This window comes from Podarcis pityusensis (genome assembly GCF_964106645.2).
Source record: "Podarcis pityusensis genome assembly, chromosome: 1".
In the NCBI taxonomy this organism is placed as follows: Eukaryota; Metazoa; Chordata; class Lepidosauria; order Squamata; family Lacertidae; genus Podarcis; species Podarcis pityusensis.
Window position 1 is genome coordinate 99536636 of NC_138028.1, and position 15347 is coordinate 99551982.

At 41.5% G+C, this 15347-nt stretch overlaps 1 protein-coding gene across 1 annotated transcript in view; it reads right to left on the reverse strand.

Moving 5' to 3' along the window:
• The window catches only part of LOC308477018 (von Willebrand factor D and EGF domain-containing protein-like), a 209713-nt gene extending 199128 nt beyond the window's left edge, over window positions 1–10585 (reverse strand). The window contains exon 1 of the mRNA XM_081005140.1: window positions 10362–10585. Coding sequence (XP_080861266.1) covers window positions 10362–10461 — 100 coding nt within the window. The 5' untranslated portion in view covers window positions 10462–10585. The remainder of the gene's footprint in view (window positions 1–10361) is intronic.
• Window positions 10586–15347: the final 4762 nt, after the last annotated feature.

Sequence of the window (15347 nt, forward strand, 5' to 3'; positions counted from 1 at the left end):
AAATGGTGGGATTTTAAGGTAATAATAACAAATTAAGATTATTGTAGTGTAATAAAGCAGGTATGACTTAGTCCTTAATAATGTGTTGTCGTTTGAATATTTTATGGATTTTGTATTGTCAGAGTTTTTAAATTTTTCTCTGATTGTGTTGTCAAGTCACATATATTTTTTACTGTAAAAAGCAACTGATAAATGAAATATATAATAATAACAATATATAAGTTGTGCAGGCTGTACCCATTCATGCTGATCCAGAGACTCGGCAACATAGGAAATCAGACCAATGGTCCTTTCAGCTTAGATGGTCTGCAGTGACTGGCTGTGGTTCAGCAGGTTTTCAGAGAGTGGTGTCTCTCAGTCTGACTTGGAAGTTGTGGTGTACTGAACCCGGCAACTTTTGTAGGCATTGCATATGTTTTACTACTGAACTACAGCTCTTTCTTTGTGGCAATGGGGATCTGATACATGCATGTGCTTTGACATTCATTTCAGTATCAGGGACAGCCCTTCGTCAGCATTAATTTGTGAATGTACAGCTGCCCCTTTCACTGAAATCAGTAAGGTGGCCCAAGCATGCGTTACTTCTGTTGTGCTTAACATCACAGTCTTCACACAGCCCTCAGCTAGAGCGACTAGCTCCATTATGGACGCAAGGAAACATCCAGAAAAAGAAAGGAGAAACAGAGGCTCATCCTTTCTCAACCCTATTACAAATATTATGAATTAAGTCATGAAAATACATAGTTAAATTATCTCTCAGTACCTCAGGGGCAATGAAACAATGTTTTTACAGTGATGATTTGTCATGACTAATGTGATCCAGAATATCAATAGGTTTGGCTTTGGGGCTGAATTATAGTTAGGGAAGAGAAATGTCCCCTTTCTCTCTAAGATTAGCTACTTTGAAAGTACCTAAAGGCTTGGCTGCATGAGCTGGCATTCTACTGGCAGAATGCCTGGAACTGGGTTTTAAAGATTCAAAATTTGTTTCAAGGATACAATTTTTGACCTTCTGCCCTAGTTCCATCACAGAAAACACTGGGGAGTGGGGGCACACAACCCATACTCCTGAAAAGCTCTCAAGTTCAAAAAGCCATTTGGAGAACTGTTAAAAGAAGTGTCATTCGTGTCTATGTGTTATATCCTCCTGATTGCCCTCCCCCCTCTGAACACAAATAGACAGTTGCAGATATGGAAGTCAAAGTCAAGGCCTGAGGGTGGCAATGGAAGTCTCCCCACAATTCTAGGCTTAACTTTGAACTGAGAACAATCACCAGATGCCACCGAAATAAACAAGAAGTCTCCACTGACCTCCCTGGGGCACAAAATGTGTTGGTGTTTTTTCAAAAAAAATTAACATTCAGGGTTTGTTAAAAACACCACCGCCACCACTCTACAGCCATATTCTTTCTCATATATATTCAAAAGTTTGGAGGAGTTTCTTCTTTGTCCCACCCTCCCCTCTGGGAAACTGACATTGTGGTTATTTAGGGAGATGTTGAACATTCTCTGTGCAAGTTCAGCCCTCAGGCAGGGAGAGTAGAGGTGCTTTGAAACAAAGAAGATTAATACTGTACTATTGTTTGAAGTGTTAATGAACTGAAGTGCCCACATGCTCATGCAAATGAGAGTAATAAGTAAACAAGAGCAAGATATGCTAATTGACAATGGATATTGTGATGGGATATGGATAGGCATAATTTAAGCTTGCAGAGAATCCCCTCCCAGCCCACAATAAAACTATTTAAATCAGTATATGAGAGGTTTGTTTATATAAGCAGCTGATGTGTGAAGACACATTATTCACATATCCCAGTCTGATCTTGCGCTCTCAGAATACACACACACACACACAAATATATATGTGGGATATAGATAGGCATAATCCCTCAGGCAGAATTTTTGGGGTGCCCTCATGTCCCCTTGACTTCCTGGTCTCCATTACACATTTCCACCCACATCTATTCTCTAGGAAGTGCTGCATTAGATATGGGAACAGATTGCTCCTTCTGGCCGGGCATGGATGTGGAAGATTTTATCCTGGCAACATCACACACACCCAGCAACTGCCGCTTTGCCAGGACATGCTCTCCCAAGGCCCTCTCATTCATTCAAATCCATGTTGGCTTTGTCTGACTGCGAGGATTTTGAATGGAGTTGTCTGAAGAGACTGCACCTCTCTCAACCAGTAATTACAACCATTCTGCATTCCTTCCACACAATGTCTATACCAGGCAAGCTGGAAAACTTCTGAAGTGGTCCTCAGGCAGGGCTATGGCAGTGTGCAAGCTGACAGTTCCTGACATACTTGCCTTTCTACAGAAAAGCCCCAGCAAAGGACTTTGACCCAACACATTGAACCACCAGGCAGCAACTCTATCATCTATTCTTTCACTATCAGGTGCTGAAGTGCTTTCCTCATGGTGCAGTCCTAGAGTGTCCACTTGGTAACCCACCGTTTTCCTTCCTAAGAACTATTTTCTCAGCTCTGCAGAAGCCTCTCTTTGAACCCTTGGGCAAAATGTCACTTAGACACTCATCCTTTAAAATTCTCTTTCTAATTGCTGTTACATCTGCTCATAGAGTGCCAGAGTTGGGGGCTCTATCTGTAGCAAAGCATATCTGTATTTTCCATACAGATTCCATGGTGGTTTTGAGAACTGACCTCTCCTTTCTACCCAAAGTTTTGTTGAGATTCCATGTTCAGCAAGAGTCAATTCTCTTCACGTCTTGTCCCAACTCTTCTCATTGAAAAAGGCTTGGCACACATTAGATGTGAAGTGTGCACTCGAGATGTACTTAGCCAGGACTAAAGAGTGTAGATTAACTGACTTCTTATTTGTTTCCTTTCATCCCACTTCGTTGGGCAAAAAGCTTAGCTCCTCCACCTTATCTAGGTGGCTTATAGCTTCTATTGTGATGGTATATGGAGGTTTGAGGCTTCCCCATCACTTTCTATTACAGGTCATTCTATTAATCCGGCAGCTACTTCAGCAGCTCTCTGCCAATGCCCCTTTGATGTCTGTCTATTGGGCTGCCACTTGGGTACCCCAACTCCATTCACAACACACTACAAGTTGGAGGCTTAATGCACGTTCTTCCTCCTTAGTACTGGGTCATTCCATAACAAATGATCCAACTTTTTTACCTATGTCATCCAATTTTCTCAATAGTCTGTACCCTTGTTGAATGATCAAAACTAAGTTTAAATCTGAAATGGTCGCTTTTTCTCTCATCCCTTTTTTATCTCACTTCCCTGAAGAGTTTTTTCCTACCACCTTGTCATCAAGGCTGAACCCCAAGCTCAACCTGATAGCCCAGCGAAATCCCCCTAAATCTACCATTCAGGCAGGTACCAACTGTACTCTTTCTGTCCCCTCTTCCTTTCACCCATTGTCTTTGGGAAACAGCCAATTAAAATAGTGTTTTGACAGATCACTGCAAATATGGTACAGCACACAAAACTGGGAAGATGCCACCATTTCAGAATAAACTTTGAACTTTGATCTATAAGCAGTGACACTATGTATTCCAAATTTTGTAGGACTTTTAAAAATGTCCTAACAAAGTTGTGAGTGTTTGCTACATCATGAGAAGAACAGTAGGTTTTTGAGAGTCACTGAACTGATGAGATGTTAACATTACCTAAGGGATCATGCATTGGGATTGCCAACAAATGAAGCTGTCAAGAGGCTATCATGATATAAATGCACCTGCCAGCATGTAAGATGCATCATATCAGTGAAGCCTACAGATAATTTGCTGTCCAATCCAGAGAAGCTGCCCTCTGTACCTAACAAGGGAGTAGAATATACTTACCTGCCAATCAATGAATAAACATAAAAACAGCAAGAAAAGTCATACTTTCCTACAATTCTGTTGATATTGTATTAGGCAATCCATTCTGTTTCTGCCATTTTAGGACTATTCCCCCCATGATTCTCAGAAGATGTCACAGAGCAATCAAAGTAATGGAAGTTGGACTAGTCAAAGAGCTATGCGTCAGAAGTAGGTTTACCTTAAACAAAATCACATGGAATCATAGAACTATAAAGGTGGAAGCTACCCCAAGGGTCATCTAGTCCAATCCCCTGTGATGCAGGAATTCCAACTAAATCATACATGAGAGCTCAGTATGTGTAACTCCTTTCAGAATAGAACGTGCATTTGTCCGTTGCTTAGAATTATATGCTTTTTAATCATGTAATGAATTCATCAATATTGAGTAGACAAGAGGCTGCTGGTGGCCCATTGACAATTCTGTCAAGGAGCATTGTGGGCAGAAACCAAAGTAGCAGCTCTGTGCATGCAATAAAGCTTTGGAGTTGTGTTTGCAAAAGACCAGCTCTCACCACTACTGCCTATAAGGGTTGCCCATGCTTGAGTGGGGAACCTTTTTCAGCCGGAGGCCACATTCCCTGCTGGGCAACCCTCTCGGGGTCAGATAATAGTGCTGGGTACAGCAACGCATGTGACTCTTCATACAATTCAGCCATGGAAAATTCAGATGTTTTATTCATTCACAAAAAACACCATTATCACCACCCAGGCAGGTAAATACATTGTGTTCAAGAACACCTTCCAGCCAGGCAAATGTACTTATGAAGGGCATGGTGAGAGGTGTGGCTTGGGGAGATTAACACTGGCCAGATAGGGAAGTCTGCAGAGCAACGTTCAGCCTCTGGCCTGAGGTTCCTCAGCCCTGCTTGTGAGTAGAGTCCGACATCCTCTGATTCCCCTCTCCTCTTCAACTAAGAGAAACCTTGCTGCAGGCCTATATTTCAGAAACCCGCCAAGGGCATATAATCCTATTATGAAAGCTGTTCCATTATCAGTAGTGGTATGCAGCCTGAATCAGTTGGCAAGGTTCAACTAACAATGCAACAATACATTTTAAACCCGTACTGCTTCTTAAAATTACAACTTCCACTGAGGAATCCAAAAGGTGCATCTGTCTTTCAGGACATCTTCCTGGTTCCAATTATCTCACAAAGATATGAAAATACAGTTTTGGAAAGAATATAAAGATATGTCGTTCTTAAGGTTAACAATAACATACGGTTTCCTATCTTTCTTTTTTTAAAAAAATGAGAAAAAGAAAGAATGCCACTGAATTCCTATTAAAAGAAGAAGCCACACTTAAATCCAATATATATATAAAGTTTTACAACATTCAGCCAAAACAGAAACTATTAAAAGATCAGAAAACAAGAAAATACTGATTTAATTGTACAATTGAGTTTTTAAAATTTGAAGAAGGAAATGGGTGTGTTTCTGGTATTTAGCTTCAAGTTATTTGCACAACATATAGCCTGAAGATCTTTTAAATGAGAGTATCCTGAACAGCAGTGTGGTCATATGGTAATGGAGCTATCAGCTTTCCATTTGTATATTAGCCTCTTTATAATAAAAATGTAAGAATGTCATCAAGCAACACCTATTGGAAGATTTGTAGTGTCACATCACAATCCTGGATTTACATGAAGTCAGGTTGGGACAGGGCAGCAAAAATGAAGGCAGGTTGAACAACTGCCGTGGCATGGCAGGGAGAAGGGGGTGAGACTGAGAGGAAAATGGCAGTTCTAAACAATGGCAGAGGTTTGAGTAAAGTAGCTTCACTGTATGTACTGTAGAATATTTGAGGGCTCTGCATCCTTTATCTCCCTCACATTAGCTGAAGAATGGAAGAAGGATAAGTTTGAGCACACCAAGAAGGGAGAGACACTGAAAGCGGAGATAGTGGCTTTTGTCTTTACACAAATATACTCCTGCAAACGTGTCTTGGAAGGTTCATTGACAGCGAATAGAACGTTCGGTGACAGCTCGCATAAGAGAGATACATTGTTTCCATTGTCTTCGTCTGCACTTAAAAAGGAGTAAAAGTAACGGAAAATTGAAACAACTTTATTGAACTTTATTAAAAAAGGAGGAAAGTAACTGAAAATTGAAACTAACTTTGGATTATTGAAACTGTGTTTAAAAGAGGACATACTGACTGATACAAATACAACTCGCTTTCCCCTAGTGGAAGCTTTTGAAATTGGTTACTTGATAGGAGCTGGGCTAGGGGAATTTCCAGCTGCAGATAAAAAAAGTGTGAGACTTTGGAATTGACCTTGAATCTCTTAAGTGTTATGGCAAACGGAAAGGAAAAAACAGATGGGATGTCGACAGAGGAGGCCTTAGTGGCTGCATTACTGAAAATAAACGATTCGCTGGAACAACTCCACAAGAAAACAGATGCGATAAATGTGAAATTGGATGTTGCAAATATTGAAATTGATTCAACTGTAGAAAGTTTAAATAACTTGGGACAAAAGGTGAATATCAATTCAGAAACCACCCAGAAACTGACACAGGAATCTACTTTGATATGGCAAACTGCAGATGAAGTCAGGGGAAAAACCCTTGCTGCTGAATTTAAAGTAATACAACTGGAGAGGAGAGTCCCATCCATACAAAGACAACTTGACGAACATAAGTTGACATTTGTTATGACTGAACTTAAAAAAGAACGGATGAATTTGAGGACCAGAGCCCTATCTGAATTGGAAAAGGAAAGCTTGACAGATTTTCAGGAGGCGATACTAACATTGGTTGAGAAAGAGAGGTATTTGGGGGTTACTATGACCGCCAAAAATGTGAATCTGCTTAAAGATAACTCTGAAGGATGGTGGATTGAAGAGAAGGGGGATTTGGAAATATGGACAAATCAGAAGTTGTTACTGTTGGGTCGAGCTATTGTGGTGGGGATGAGGGCTGCTGTGTTGCTGGGGATGTTGCTTTTGTTTCAAACATTGCAAGTTTTGGATGGGATGGAGGGTTTCAGGAGGTGGCAGAGGGATGCTCCTAGAGTTGTTTGGCAGGGCAGGAAGCCTCGAACAAAACTTAAGATATTGATGGATGCCAAAGAAGGAGGTGGACCTGCCCTGCCAGACCTTTAAACTTTGCTGTGAACCATCTGCTTTTTGCTGGTTGAGAGAATGGTTGCTTTTTGAAAACACTAAAGCGTTGGACAATGGTAGATGAAGTTGATGGACTATATGGAATTGGCGGAAATGACTGGCAAGATCCGAGACCAGGGTGAAGAGTTGGTGGAAGAAGATTGGGAAAAGTTTAAAGACTATTTATAGAAATATTGTAAAATTAAGGAATGTTAGAAAAATGTTGGAATGAAATTATATGACTTTAGCAGAAATGTCATAAGGAATTAAGTATAAATAGATTAATAGAAAATTAAAGGGAAAGTATGGCAAGAATGTGTTAAGATAATTATAGAACAGAAAACAGAGTAAGATGGAAAGGAATTGCTGAAACAAATAATAGAAGTGGAATACAAAAAGGGAGGTGGGAGGAGGTCGCTGGAAATAAGTGAATGAAATATAAGATATTGAAAATGTTTGAGGTGTTTTTAAATTGTTTTTGCTTGTTTTTGTTTGTTTTGTTAGTCCATGTAGCGTTTTTGTATTGTATTTGCATGGTTTTTTCTTTTTTTTCTTTTTTCTTTTTTTGTTTGCAGTGTTGTGTTGGAAATGTTAAAAAAGTAATAAATATCATTTTTTTAAAAACACACACACACACAATTGAATTAAATGGTCAAAACATTATCTTTATGTCATTTATCTGTCATTTATCTGTTTATTGCAGGGGACTGGAATACTACTGCCCACCCCAATCATGCCACACAAAATACTGCAGAAATTTCTCTACTCTTGTATGAGGAGGAATTTCCAAACTCACTTTGAATTTAGGAAAAATCTGTTGGCAGCAATCACCAACACTAATATTATGCTTAATTACAAGGCAACCTACCCCCAAATTGTATGTTATGTTAATCATATTTTTCTTTCACTTGTAGCCAGCATTGGGGGGGGGGGCAATATTAGTACTGGGATTCTGACATGGGAAAAAAAATTTTTTTTTTCATCCTTTGTCCCTGTTTTGATTTAGACTGGACCATGCTCCTTGGACGGAGGCTAAAGCTAAGGAGCTTTGTTCCCTTGCAAATAGCAGGTGTGAGAGGGGTAATGGACTAAATCTCTCCCCTGCTCCTTGCCAGGGTCATTATCCTGACTAGGGCCTCCAAAATGGCTATTGAGTGAGGAAATTTTGCACTTAGTGGCAAACCATGTGATTAACATAACATGTAGTTTTTCCCTTAGAGCTGGTAGGAAAGGAAGGGAAATTCAGAATGAGGGGAAGACAGACACTGATCCCACATTCTCCTGTTAATTGCTTACTTGTGGCTCAGCAGTCAGAAGTGGGCCAAAGGCATTTGTGGTGTGTGTGCATGTGTGCATGCGCACACTGACCTGCATGCTTGGTTTAGTGTACTTTGGTTCTGCCTAGAGTCACATCTCCAACCTACACATAAGAATCACCAGTACCTTTTATTATTGTGTTGTGCATAGTGCTTAATTCAAGTAATAACTACAGAAAGCAGCTACTGCTGGTAACCCTTTCATGTTTCTTCTTGCACAAGGAAACATGAAAGTGCGAATATAATGAGAGTTTCATTAATCATTACTCAGTCCTCGCCTTGTAAATGTTGATGGAGAAAATCACAAAGAAAATGTTATTTCCTACTCCTTAAGATTTTTCTCTTCTCCTTAATGAGGCATCTGCAGACAGCTACTTGGTTGCTTTTCCCCTATCCACAGTGGAATTAGCAGATTTGTTATCGCCAGAATATAAAAGCAAACAGCATATGGTTTTGTTAATATCATTGTAATGTCACAGCGCAATCTGTCACAATGCAAACTCCTTCCAAGCAATTTCATTTGAGTGGAATACTCAGCAAGAAATGAAAAAAGGAAGGCAATCACCAGTTTCATAACTCTTTCATAATGCTCACCTCTCCCATCATTTGCATCTGTCCCAGTGTCTATAAATATTACTTCCATTGGCTATAACCCCTGCAACGGAAATCAGTTGCCTCCAGGAATTAAAAAGTCATTTCCCTTTGGTGCAAAGTCTTTTCTATCAGATAAGTAACCACTTATACTCTGGCAACCCTTCAAAGAGGTTTAGAAATTAGAGACACTGTTTGAAGATCAAGAAGATAAGGTGGTTTGCCTTGTTTTTAGCCCTGGAAACCTTCCTGGGTGACCCTTTGAAATTCAAATGAAGGATGCTTTAGATAGCTCTTTCACTATACAGTATATGCCAAATGAATGCTGCCCATTGATCACTTTTGAAATCAACAGAAGGTCCAGCGCTTGCAACTTATTTTCTGAAATACTGCAGTATATATTTGGCAATAAGGAGATTTGCTTAGGGTACCCCATTCCAACTGTGGGCGCACATAGCCTTTTATGCTTCGATTTCACTGATCAGCTGCTTTGCTGAGATAGAAGACTGCACAGAGTCCTCTCTACTCCCATCCCTGAACACCTGCTCTGTGCTAAGGGCCTTTAACTATCAGGTTAACTATTCAGCACTGGCAGCTGAATAACGGCAGAGAATTATGCGTGCACAATGATCCATCCAGCTAATGATGCACATGTGAATTGCCTGCAAGCACATACATGTGACCTCCAGCAATGTGACCTTTTTAAATGCCATGCCCTCTCTATGATTGGAAGTGTTTTTTCACCTTCTGGCTGTCCTTGCAGCATGCAACTGTTAAACAGATGCTCTCAAAGTATCACGGTTAGCTTATGCATTCTACTCTGTTTTGTTGTCTGCCCATTATATCAATACTTCTGAACAGCAGCATCTTTTCTGTGCATTTAAAATCTGTATCCAGTTATTGGATAATTAGGTATTTCATTTACGAATGCTCCCACCACCACCACAAAAAATACTTTCCTGTCTTGAAATTTTATATTGCTAAGTGAGCCATTAAGACATCTACATTTTTTTAAAAGAACCAAAACATTTCTTCTTACAGGACCTGTTTAAAAGGGGTTTTTATTTACTCAGTTTAAGTACTTTCCTGTATTTAACTCCCCACCCCACCTCTAACAAGCGTATCTCAAAGATTTCTGTTTTGTTTTATTTATATGATTTCAAGGAGAAATAACAAGATATACTAATACTTCAAGCTTAACAACTCTTGGAAGAAAATTCCACTGAAACGAGCAGGACTGATACTTATGTAAAAAGCATCAGAACGAAGTTACAGTGGTGAGCAGATGACATGCATCCCTCAGAATCTACAGTATTACATTTAACTCTACTTCCAACTTACTTGGGATCAGAAATGTGCTGTTGTTGTTTTGCATAATTTCTGAGTTTGGGTGTAAATCCCACACAATAGGCAAACCCTTTATTCTTCCCAGTTCATTCCTCTTTGAGCCTACCACCAGCCTTCCCCACACCCCAGAAAGGACCAACTGTTAAAAGCTCAGGATCCTTACCTAGTTCAGCTGCCCCAGGACCAAAGCTCAAGAAGGAACTCCAAGCAAGAGCTGAAGCAGCTAAGAATTGCAGGTGGAGGCAGAAGGGCTGCTGCTGCATGTTGTCCCAAGGGTATTGTAGCCATACGTCTGCAGTTAAGAATTAACTTTTTTAGAAGTCTTGGAGCATTGCAGGAAGACGCATCAGCTCTCCTTTGTGCTTGTGCTCATTTTTCTTTAACTTTATGTTCTAGGTAGGACTGACTGTTTTGCCAGTTTCCACTTTTCCAATAGGAATCCCCCTTCTCCAGTTATAAGCACACACCCTGATCAGCAAAGAATGCAATCCCCAGTCCAGCTGCAAGCAGTCCAGCTGCTACAATTTACACACCCTTCAGCAAACACACACATACACAAATGGAGCAGTTGTTGCCATGTTCCCCGATACTCACATTTTCAACAAATCCACTGGCAAATTCAATAAAAGTAGGGTTGTCAGCCAAGTGCTCCTAATCAGGCCAAAATAGTGTGTGTGTGTGCTTTAAAAGACCGAAACTGTATATTTCGCTTGTACCCAGTATTTAGAGTAGGTTCATTCAGGAATGACCCACATTTATTTGTAGTGTTAGTGTCACTACTCAGGGCAATGTAACTTCTTTTGTGATTTGCTACAACTACAATAATTTCAAAAGAAAGCCATAGGGCCACACTAGGTAAATGAGCATTTTCCATTCTCCTATGACTGTCTCTTCACAAACTGGCTGATGAATTATTACAAGGAAATATTACATTGGAGTTGCTGTCTTGTAATGGAAACAAAATGCTGATCTTGATGCATTAGGAAGATATTATTAAAATGATTCACTAAGATCATTTTAAAATAATTAGAAGGATGTGCTGCTTAAATACAAGTGACAGCTCTCTCTCTCTCTCTCTCTCTCTCTCTCTCTCTCTCTGTGTGTGTGTGTGTGTGTGTCTCTCTCTCTCTCTCTGTGTGTGTGTGTGTTTCACGTATACAGTATTTTCATGAGGTCTGAATTGGCAGTGACTGACCAGGAATGAACCGTTGGGATCATTAGGAAAGGAACTGAAAACTGCTGAAATTATAATGCTGTTGTACAAATCTAAGGCACGTACAGCCAGCCCAAGTTATTTTGGCACTGGAGGCAAACCACCAAATAGTGACCCCCTCCCCACCAGGGACCAAGGAGTGAGTAAACATTTACAAGAAGAACAAGGGAAGAATAAAGATGTACATCAAGATTGGCTGTTCCTGTGGATCCTGTCCCCTGAGGCACTCACCTCACCTTGCCTCATGGAGGGCCGACCCTGATGACCACAACTGCAGTTGGAATATTCTGGTTGCCTGACCTCCAAAAACGATATTGTGGAGTTGACAAAGGTTCAGAGAAGGGCAAGCAAAATGATTGAGGGGATAGAGAAACTAAAGGGATGCTAATACTCTAGAATGGGGATCATTAAACACTCTAAACCAGGGGTGCCAACTTCAATAAAATGTCCCCATAATCACATGATGCAGTGCACACACACCGTTTGAATGACAATGCTCATTAACTTGGGGGGAGATGACCCCCTCAAATATTTTATTATGGGGGCCGAAGCCCCCACAGCCCCTAAGAGTTGGCTCCTATGATCTGGGGCAGGGTTTGCTAACACCCTATTAAGGGTCTTATCTGAACTCTCAATACATTTTTTATTATCTCCCCAAGACCCTACCAATTTTTGCTGCAGAGGGGGGATTGTGTTCCTCTATATTTGTCTGCCACGGTGTGTGTGCGCGCACACACCCTCTGTATATGCACGTGCAACTGCATGTGAGGGTGAATGCAGCTGTCAGTCCCCCTGCCATTCTAGAGATAGGTAATACCCGCATAGGATACATTTTGCTGTATGCAGCCTAGCAACAGCTTCAGATGTCTACCAGGCTGCTTGCAGATGTCAACTTATCGTCTTCAGCTACAGATGTGGCTAGATGAAACAGCTTCCCTTCTGCTGCCTGACAGGCTGAAGTGTTTACGCTACAGATTAATAGGCGTTCTTGTCACTAAACTCAGGTGGTAACAAGATACTGTATTTTATGACGTATTCTATCCATCTCTCAAATATCAAGCTTGAAAGCAACGGCTGTGCAGAGAAAACTATTTGAGAGTGCTTAAAATTAATTGCATTTGCAATTTATGTGAAATGGAATGATGTGCATTCCTGATACTGTATTATTTTTACATTTTTGCAAGAATTAGCGAGTTTAAAAGGCTGGAAATAAGAAACAAGTCTTCCTCATAAATATCACATCCACAGGACTTGCTTCTGTGCAAACCTGCATAGGCTTGCTCAGTCTGTATTTTGTTTTGTTTTTAATGAGCATTTGTTCAATTACCAAGCAGTCTGGTACACACTGTTGTTACTCTATTGGTCCCAGTGAGACAATGAGGCATGCTTAAGTGATAGGGTGCTGCTTGTGCTTGCCAACTCTTGGTTTGGGATTATGGACTCTTTGGATCAAAATCCCTTATCCGACAGCTGCCAAACCAATTCCCTTCCCCATTCACCCTTAACATAGAATTGCAGAGTAGAAGCGTAACACTGGTAGAAACAGAAGCTTCTCCTTGCCCTCCCATTCCAAAGCTTTCAAAACCTCTTGCAAGGCCTGGTCTCTAAATGCTGCTAGGTAAGCCACTCTGCTGGTCCACTGAGTTCAGATCTCCTCCAAAATAAGCTGTTGCCACCACCTACTGATTTACAGACAGCAGTTGGAGTGTCCTTTTATATTGTTGCATGCCACCCCAATCTCCAAGTGGTACAAGATTCCACAGGTTCTAGGCCTTTACCCAGGGTTCATGTTTACTTTAGGAAATGAAACACAGTGAAGACTGTGATGTCTTCACATTTTTGCTGTGGCGGCCAGCCTGAGCACCAGAGGTAAGGCAGTGGGCAGTGAGTGGCATGCAGAGGCGGCGGGCAGCAGCTGTGGCAGGGGGGCAGCACGTGGAGGCGGAGTCAGGCTGCAGGCAGATGTCATTATGGTGCGGCACAGTGTGCACCAATATTGGGCACCCGCGGTGTGGGCCCCAAGTCTGTGCCCCTGGACGACTTTATGATATATGGTTTATTTACACATAGATCCAACTTGGGCTTATGATGGAGGGGTCTACAGCATTAACACCCCAAAAGCTTCTCCCATAGCTGCAGCCTTTGATTCAAGCAGAAATCACATACAGTGGTACCTCGGGTTACAGACGCTTCAGGTTACAGACTCCACTAACCCAGTACCTTAGGTTAAGAACTTTGCTTCAGGATGAGAGCAGAAATTGCGCAGCAGCGGCACGGCAGCAGCAGGAGGCCCCATTAGCTAAAGTGGTGCTTCAGGTTAAGAACAGTTTCAGGTTATGAATGGACCTCCAGAAAAAATTAAGTTCTTAACCCGAGGTAGCACTGTCTTGTGCTCTGCTTCTCTAGCCTGCAGCCTTTTTCATGCAGCTTCTAACTTACATAACTCCATGTCTAACCTCCCTACTCCAAACTCTAGCTTTAGCTGTTGAGAGAGGGGGTCCTCACCCATTTGCCATCTCACACTGAGCCACCTTGATGTTTTTTCCCCTCTTAATGGCCCATCACATAGGTGATCACCTCAACACAAAAATTTAGCCCCATTGCTCGGTCCCTGCTCCTGCCAACCTAGCAGTTCGAAAGCACATCAAAATGCAAGTAGATAAATAAGTACCACTCCAGCGGGAAGGTAAACGGCATTTCCATGCACTGCTCTAGTTTGCCAGAAGCGACTTAGTCATGCTGGCCACATGACCCAGAAGCTGTACGCCGGCTCCCTCGGCCAGTAAAGCGAGATGAGCACCACAACCCCAGAGTCGGTCACAACTGGACCTAATAGTTAGGGGTCCCCTTTACCATTTACCTAATTTGCTTTTAACACTTGCTGGATCAAAGGGTTAGAAGTCTGGCACCCAGTTTGAAACCCCAATTCTAACACTTACTGGATCCAGGGATTTAGAGAGGTCTAACAACTCACGACTGGACCTAATGGTCAGGGGTCCCTTTCCCTTTCCCTTTAACAACTCGTAACAATATACTCAGCATGCGGGGTGAGATCTCCTAAGCTATTATTCCCTAGAGCATAACATATCCATGCATTTAAAAATCACTATAATACCAAATAATAGTGTTAATAGCTTAACCTGCTCCCACTATATTAGCTGCCATAACTTCCAGCTATTTTCCTATATCTTCACTTTCCCTGATCTCATTTGTTTCTTCAAGCTGCAGCTCTCTGTGCAGCCGTCTCTCAACTCATCCCTTCTAACTGTCACTTCTCGGCCCAGCTGCCCATCTGTCATTTTCTCCCAACCTGCCCATCATAATCCCCTGCTGTCAATCATTTTTTCACTCATCTTTTTATTACACCTCTTTCATAGTGAGGTACAGGTGGTGAAGACTGGAAAATAGGGAAGAGCAGACAGTTTTTAGGAATGGGCTGGCAGTTGTAATTAGTAATGAGACAAAGAATCACGAAGGCAATATTTTAACATGAATTCTGTGGCATGTGATGCATGCAATACCCCCTAAACTCTCCCCCAAATGTACAACTTCTGTGACTGCAAAAGAAGTAAGGCAGCAGAAGTAACACATTTCCCTGTCTTCTGTCATCCCTGTCTTCTCCATGGCTCCCAATCCAAAGCTTAAAGTTAAGCAGCTCTTTATTGTTTTGGTGACTGGGCACCACTCCCCATCCTCCAAGCAATGTGCAGCACATCAATAGTGGTTGGTGGTCCAGCAGTGTTTGCATGACCTCCTATCATCGGCGTCACTGTGGTGTACCAGGAGTGGGAGAGGCTTGGGAAAAGGGCTTTCAATTAGCTCCAAGAATGTCATAGGTTTAAGGAGCAGTGCAGGGAGGTTACAAAGGATTTTTAAACATTCCCAAGCTGCTCTTTAAACTTCTAGTTTTTGGAGGTTTAAGGAAGAGCACTAGCA